Source organism: Eurosta solidaginis, chromosome 3 (assembly GCF_040869045.1).
Source record: "Eurosta solidaginis isolate ZX-2024a chromosome 3, ASM4086904v1, whole genome shotgun sequence".
Classification (NCBI taxonomy): domain Eukaryota; kingdom Metazoa; phylum Arthropoda; class Insecta; order Diptera; family Tephritidae; genus Eurosta; species Eurosta solidaginis.
In genome coordinates, this window is record NC_090321.1 from 1,770,175 (window position 1) to 1,778,532 (window position 8,358).

Sequence of the window (8,358 nt, forward strand, 5' to 3'; positions counted from 1 at the left end):
TAAGAGTTAGAGGCTTCAGATTTCAGCGAATGCTTACGTATATAGCATATATTGTTGTCTGAAAAAATCATAAAGATCGGTGGTATATATAGTATATATATGGTGGTATATATAGTATATATATATAGTATACATATATATATTTTCGCAAATTTTAGCCCCATTTTAACAGCTAGAAGCTTCAAATTTCACCGAATATTTACTTATATAGCATATATTGTTGTCTGAAAAAATCATAGAGATCGGTTGTATATATAGTATATATCTCATACAACCGATTGTTCAGATAAGAAACTTTTCGCAATTTCTAACCCATTTTAACAGCTATAAGCTTCAAATTTCACCGATTGGTTACGTATATAGCATATATTGTTGTCTGAAAAAATCATAGAGATCGGTTGTATATATAGTATATATCTCATACAACCGATTGTTCAGATAAGAAACTTTTCGCAATTTCTACCCCATTTTAACAGATATAAGCTTCAAATTTCACTGATTGCTTACGTATATAGCATATATTGTTGTCTGAAAAAATCATAGAGATCGGTTGTATATATAGTATATATCTCATACAACCGATTGTTCAGATAAGAAACTTTTCGCAATTTCTACCCCATTTTAACAGCTAGAAGCTTCAAATTTCATCAACTGCTTACGTGTATAGCATATATTGATGTCTGAAAAAATCATTGAGATCGGTGGTATACATAGTATATATCTCATACAACCGATTGTTCAGATAAGAAACTTTGCGCAATTTCTGCCCCGTTTTAACAGTTAGAAGCTTCAAATTTCACAAAATGCTTTCGTATATAGCATATATTGTTGTCTGAAAAAATCATAGAGATCGGTGGTATATATATTATATACTTCATATAAACTGTCATATTGACCCCTTTTTTACGGCTAGAAGCTTCAAGATTCATCAAATTTCATCAAATAGTTACGTTTACGTCATATATTTTTGAAATACGTGATTCGTAGCCATAGTTTTTACATGCAGACCACAAAAAACGTGAAGCTTTGCATCCTCACACAGATTACCTACCTATTTTTTATTTTATATTTATCTTAAAAATCGTTTAGATATGTTCAAATTTCACCAAATGCTTACGTATATAGTATGTATTGTTGTGTCAAAAACTCATAGAGATCGGTGATATATATAATATATATATGATGGTATATATAGTATATATATATAATATATATATATAGTATATATATATTTTTTTACGATTTCGGCCCCATTTTATCAGCCAGAAGCTTCAAATTTCACCAACTGCTTACGTGTATAGCATATATTGATGTCTGAAAAAATCATTGAGATCGGTGGTACACATAGTATATATCTCATACAACCGATTGTTCAGATAAGAAACTTTGCGCAATTTCTGCCCCGTTTTAACAGTTAGAAGCTTCAAATTTCACAAAATGCTTATATTGTTGTCTGAAAAAATCATAGAGATCGGTCGTATATATATTATATACTTCATAAAAACTGTCATTTTGACCCCTTTTTTACGGCTAGAATCTTCAAAATTCATCAAATTTCATCAAATAGTTACGTTTTCGTCATATATTTTTGAAATACGTGATTCGTAGTCATAGTTTTTACACGCAGACCACAAAAAACCTGAAACTTTGCATCCTCACACGAAGTACCTACCTGTTTTTTTATTTTATATTTATCTTAAAAATCGTTAAGGTATGTAGATCTGTTCACTATATATTTCTTATCTTATACATCCGATTATTCGGAGATTACAAACGGGATAAGATTATTGTTCAGCCCCATTCATGAAAGGTATGAAGTCTTCGGCACAGCCGAAGACAGTCCCGTTCTTACTTGTTTTTTTTTTATTTTTATGACAGATAACTGTAAAAAAATTAATAAGTAAATAAGGAAATCCATACTTTTAATAACAATAGTTTATAATACCTACAATGTATATTCTAAAAAAATAAATTCTGATTCTACATAACAAAAAGCGATGCATATTTAATTATCGTACATATTTTCCTTTCCTTTTCAGATGTACTTAATGGCGCTGTCTTCGACGAGGATCATGATGAAATGGTTGTTGTTAAGGATATTGAAATGTTTTCCATGTGTGAACATCATATGGTGCCATTCTATGGCAAAGTTTCAATTGGTTATCTACCGTGCAATAAAATTTTGGGACTCAGCAAATTGGCTAGGTACTGTAGTATATAAAAACTAAAATATGTTTATAAAGCTCTTATAGTTCAACATTTTTATAGAAATTGCATTTTAAAATGCTATGAATATGGGGTTAGTATGCAGTAAAAAAGGAAATAATAATAAAAAAGCATTACGAAAAAATTACGCATACAAAGGGTTTTATATAGTTACTATGCATAATTCCATCGTAGCTCGCGAATTTCGATAATTTTTATAAAATTCGTTATCACAACGGAATCCTATTGGAATTTTCAAAAATATATATCTATACGGAATTCGCATACTCTGACGGAATTAAGACTATAATAAGTTTTTAGAAAATGTTGGACTTGTGTATATGTACACATCGTACGTTTTATTGGAAACTGATTGAACTCAAAATTTCGACTTCTTTAGATTTTTCGTTTTCCCACCAAAACAATATTTTGAATTATGTACATTTGCATGGCGGAACGATACAAGGTGAGCATGGTGACATACCTACAAACATAAGTAAAAGTTCCATGTACTTTGTTTTTTTAAATTCGATGGACAAATGTCAAAATCGTACTGCGCCGGAAGTTGATGTATCAAATCAAATAAAAAGTTTATAATCAGCTGTCTCGTGCTGCCACCTTGTATCGTTCCGCCATGTACATTTGTTTCCAATAAAACGTGTTTTTGCCATATATGTAATACTCCTATATTACTAATAGAAAATGCTCGCAATGTGTTTTGAACTCGAAATCAAAACAAGACAGCCTATACAATTTTTGTGATTGTAGCAGCATAAGTGCGACAAGAAAAAATTTAAATTTAGGTACATTCGATTATTCTAGAGATAAGGGTGATTTCTAGTGTCCAACACTTTTTAGCCTTTTAAACGCTTCAACAATGTTTAACCAAGCTTTTGTGGTGTTTAATACTCTTTTTCGCTTTGGTAATGTACCTTTCACGCACTTTTATTAACTAAAGTAACATTTTTTAACTAGTTACACAAATTTGCATACAAAAAAATGTAAACAAACATCTTGTTCTTCCTTTTTTCAAGCTACGTACGCTCAGCGACCAACATTGGTACGCTTAGCTACACGAAAATTTCATGCTTTGTCGCTTTCATGCAGCTGACGCCTCGTATGCAGCTCTCCATTCAAATACATGTGTTCGGCATCAAAGCGTACAAATTTCGCCTGCAGCGTCTATGACGCGTAGCCTCGTGTCCACATTGCCTTAAACAACAATAGGGGGACTCATGAAACCTTATAAATGCCTTATAAAGTGTGTAAACGTATAAATTTATCTAGTGCGTAAACGAGCTGTCAAATTTTGTATGAAAAATCATTTACAAAATTTGTATAAATTTCCGCGCACATTTCATTGTGTAAACGCGGTAAACTCAAAGGAATGCAACCTTGCAGACATTGCAACAGACATTTTCATCAGAAATCTCCAACATCAGCAAGTCATTTGCAAGTATATCTTAGTAAAGACGTTTTAGTTTTGATTTTTCACTTAATCTTGGCATTTTTTAATTTGTATAACCATCAAAGATTTTTTTTGGCAATAATACAGCTGAATAAACAATTAAGTTTATCAAGAATATTACTAGGTGCGTTCATATAACAGCGTGTGAAAATGGATATAATTTTACACCTTATAAGTTTATATGCTTTCATGAGTCCACCTAATATATCGGTACTCTGATGTTTGGGAATGTACCTAGACTTTTGTAGCAATACAGGAGTATTACATATATGGCATTTGCGTAAAATTAGAACGCAATCAAATATTTTTCTCAATTTCAGAATTGTAGAGATATTTTCAAGGCGCTTGCAAGTACAGGAACGTTTGACGAAGCAAATTGCAGTCGCAGTTACTCAGGCTGTACAACCAGCCGGGGTTGCCGTCATTATTGAAGGAGTGTAAGTATTTTTTTTTTATTTATTTATTTTTTTTTTATCTTTTTTCAAGCTGAAATACAACAAATAAAGTGCAGCAATCAAAAAATAGAGTTCGTTACAGGATAATTGCAGGAATAAACTGGAGTTATTTAAGTTTCAGGTGTTATGACTTCTCATACCCTTTTCGGATATACCTTGAACGAATAAAAGCGGAGTTATTGGTGCCGTTTTTCGTATCGCTGTAGTCGTATCCCTAACGTAATCAGCTGTTTATCGTTACGGCGGAAAACCAAAAACCAATTGGTTGGCTACGATACTGTTATGACCTTAAGCGCTAAATACACGACACGAACATTTCCGCGAACATTCCCGTTATGTCATGTTTCTGCGACCTTTTCTGTCGTGTATAGTGGTGTTTGCCAGTTCGCGCAAATGTTAATTTTTGGCGAACATTTGCGCGAACTGTTCGTGCGTGTATGGCGAAATAGCTCATAATCAGAAATGATATAATATAGAGACATTGCATAGACGAAAAATCGTGTGAGGCAAGCTTCACAAAATTCTAGTAGGTCACATTCACCACTTACCACAGCAGAATTTGTTAAACTACCACTGTCTGTATTTGTTATTTAATAATTATTTGTACACTTTTTATTCAGCTAATGTGTTCAGAATTTTAACTTTTACTCACTAAAACTCCAATCAGTGTATTTCTGTGCTTAAATTATGTTAAAAATTGTGTTAAAGTTTTTGGTGTGGTGAAAGTGACCTACTAGAATTTTGTCATGCTCCGCTGCTTTCCACCGAAGTTCGCGCATGCAATATCTTTATATTCAAAAATTTTTGTCATAATCGTAGTAATTTCTGAACGGAACAGACGTGCGCGGAAAAGTAAAATGGACAATAAAAAATTTCTGAGTGAATTTATTGAAATGTATAAATCTTTGCCATCATTGTGGCAAGTAAAAAGCAAAGATTATTGTAATAGGATTAAAAATAAGAATGATTATGCGACTTTAATCGAAAAATTAAATTTTTTTTACGCTTAATTGCCACAGCGAGCAATATTGCTGCAGCACAATTGTTGTCCGTATTCATCGCTGTCTGAAAGAGAACTAATGTTCGGCCAAAAGTTCGTATGGTGTATGGCCAAAGCTGCGAACAAGATTGCGGAATGTTCGCGGAAATGTTCGTGTCGTGTATTTGGCGCTTTAGCGGCACCAATAATCGATTGCGTTGATTCCCATAAGGTTGGTCGAATCAGCTGTTATAAGGTTACCGATACGGTTACCGATAACGCACCAATGTCTGCAGCTTAACAAATACAAAATATGCCCAATATGAAATTCAAATCGTCCCTATAGGAGTTTTGTAGGTCCCTAAAATGGTTTAGTTAATACCTACAGTGAAAACAATCAGTTCTACCGGGCCAACGTTTAGGCCAGTGTACTACCTTTCGAGAGAGCTCCTAGCGTTTGCCCATTGACATCGATGCCGAAAGTACTATGTTTTCGATCTTACGGAATTTTCCTTAGACGTCATCGGTGGTGGTTTGGAAATCTCGAATGTATATTTTTACATGAAAAGCTTCTCACTGAAAAAATAATTTATATCTACATTCACAGCGAACATACACACGAACTGCATTTTCAACATGTGACTTTTTCGTCAAATTTTACTCTCATCATTTTTACATAACGAGCCCAAAAAAGTATAACTTCAAAAACCCAACACAAACAGAAAACATAATTGAATAAGAATATATCATACAAAACCATGGAGCGGCCAGATTGATTTAACTGCATGCAGAATTTCTTTATATGTACATATCTTTATTTCGTTAATTGTTCCCTTTTTTCTTTTTTTTTTAGCCACATGTGTATGGTGATGCGTGGTGTTCAAAAAATCAATAGCAAAACTGTCACTTCAACAATGTTGGGTGTATTTCGTGACGACCCGAAAACTAGAGAGGAGTTCTTGAATCTTGTTACTAGTAAATAAGAAGGCACTTATTTGGACCAGATACGCAAACGGAAAACTATGGTTCATTCCACTGAAAAGATATATTTGCATACATACCTACATAAAGACGGAAATTTTATAGCACATTCTGCTATTGACAAAATATTTTAAAGAGAACCACTTTAAAAATGATACATATGAGTTTTATAAAAAAAAGAGAAAAACAAAGTTTGAAGAAAAAGTTATGAACTAAATTTTATTTTACCTAGCAAAACAATGCGATAACACCATGTGACCCCAAAAAATACTTGGGCGGTAACGCTGTTTTTCTTACAGGCCTTATCGAGTACAACATGAGTCGGGGTAGTCATAAGCCCGCAACTTATTTGGATATAAATTGATTTGAAATTACCTAAAGCTTAATAGAGAATAAAATAGAGTTTTCCAAAGGTATACATAATAGTTAAGAAAGTATTTGATATATGTGACTAATTGTCTAACGTTTTCCGCTTTTTACCAGGGACGCAAACTATTATTCCTTTTATAATATAATTCCTTGCAAAACTATTAATTTTGGACTTTTAATATATTTGGATCAAGATACAAATTATTTTCCGATTTTTATTACCTGGGTCCGATAGAACTAGTTAAACTCGGACTTTTAAAAATAAAAGTCCGGAAATAAAAGTTAAATCCAGACTTTTTTTTAAGGCCAAAATAAAAGTCCGGCTTGATAACAAAGAAATGGCTTTTCCGAATTAAATTTTTTTTTTTTTATTTCGGATAAGCCATTTCTTTGTTATCAAGCCGGACTTTTATTTTGGCCTTAAAAAATAAAAGTCCGGATTTAACTTTTATTTCCGGACTTTTATTTTTAAAAGTCCGAGTTTAACTAGTTCTATCGGACTTAAAAAATATAAATACAGATTTTACTTTTTATGGAAAAAGTTTGAAAAATAAAAAGGATACATGATTCGACATGATATTGCTATAGGGCTACCCGAGAACTCAAACATTTTCACCTAAGAAAATTTTTTGACCCTGACTTTTTCGACCGCGAAAAAAAAATTATTATTTCCCGTCCCTGCTTTTTACAATTTTTTTATGATTGTTAACCATAGGTAAACAGTGGCCTATACCTCTTTTGAATAGGCATCGAAGTGATGTCGTATATATGAACATAGAGAGCTTTGTTGCGCTGCTTTGTCTGAGGGATGAGTTCAATGTATTGCTGCACGTATATCTTGCTATACAAAGTTTGTGGAATATAAAGCGAGTCAAACAGTTAAGATGCTAGTTAGTACCTTATGGCGCTGTGAAAGCGTTAAAGAGAAGGGATGTGTCAAGAGTTCTATAAAAATCTGACCTAATGATCAGTATCAAATCAAGTTATAAACTTATTGGCAGTATCTAAGCACTCTATTTTTTAACTTGTGGATTTTATTTATTTATTTATTTTTGTTCATTATATCGCATGTCTTATTGTATACATACAAAGTACTCCAAAATTTTAATTTGGGAAAACGCAAAATAAATGTTATTTTTTTTTAATACAGTTTCATTATAAAAACTAGATTCAAACACAGCTGTGGCGGTCATTTTTGTTCCTTTAAGAATTCTATATATCTTTTCATAAGCTCACCTACCGTCTATTTTAACGCATCAATAAATCTCGAAATATGAAAATTTTGTATTGCACCTTTTCACAATAAAATCGTGTGATATTTACTTTGCAATGATATTCCACTCAAAAATATGTACTTATATAATATTGTTCTTAATAAAGTATATTTTCATCGAGAAATCGAATACTCGGCTTCTCGTGAGATTTTCGAATGTCGAAATACTTGTAAAGCTCGAGAAATTCTCGACATTCAATTAACTCGAGGCATTGGCTGTATTCCATGTATTCGGTGTTTTTTGCTTGTGGTTTTGTGGAAATTTTTGCGTGTGCTCTAGAAGAAATCGTAAGCTGTATATAAAACTGTCAATGCAGCGATTAAATTGAATTTCGAGAAACGCGAGCTTTATGAGTATTTCTAGATTCGAAAAATCTCGCGAAAATTTTTTCTCGAACAAACTAGAGAATTCGTGGCTGTCTTTTATGTTAAAAGCCGAATAAGTCTGTTAACTTTATTTATTTTCATGGCCATTCTAGAAAAATATGGTTCCCCCATAAAGTAAGTTTTTTAACCATAAGTTACATCATTGAAAGGGTTTATCTAAAGTAACTCAAGATTTTGGGGGTGTTTGGGAAATATCTTACCCAGACTCCTGTTAAGCTTAACCTTTAGAAAAATAGCATTA

General features: G+C 32.5%; 1 protein-coding gene across 8 annotated transcripts in view; it reads left to right on the top strand.

Moving 5' to 3' along the window:
• Pu (GTP cyclohydrolase punch) overlaps positions 1-6,279 on the top strand; it is a 93,808-nt gene extending 87,529 nt beyond the window's left edge. For all 8 annotated transcript variants that reach the window (XM_067770257.1, XM_067770256.1, XM_067770249.1 and 5 more), the window contains 3 exons: positions 2,040-2,205; positions 3,994-4,110; positions 5,961-6,279. In XM_067770257.1, coding sequence (XP_067626358.1) covers positions 2,040-2,205; positions 3,994-4,110; positions 5,961-6,090 — 413 coding nt within the window. In that variant the 3' untranslated portion in view covers positions 6,091-6,279. The remainder of the gene's footprint in view (positions 1-2,039; positions 2,206-3,993; positions 4,111-5,960) is intronic.
• Positions 6,280-8,358: the final 2,079 nt, after the last annotated feature.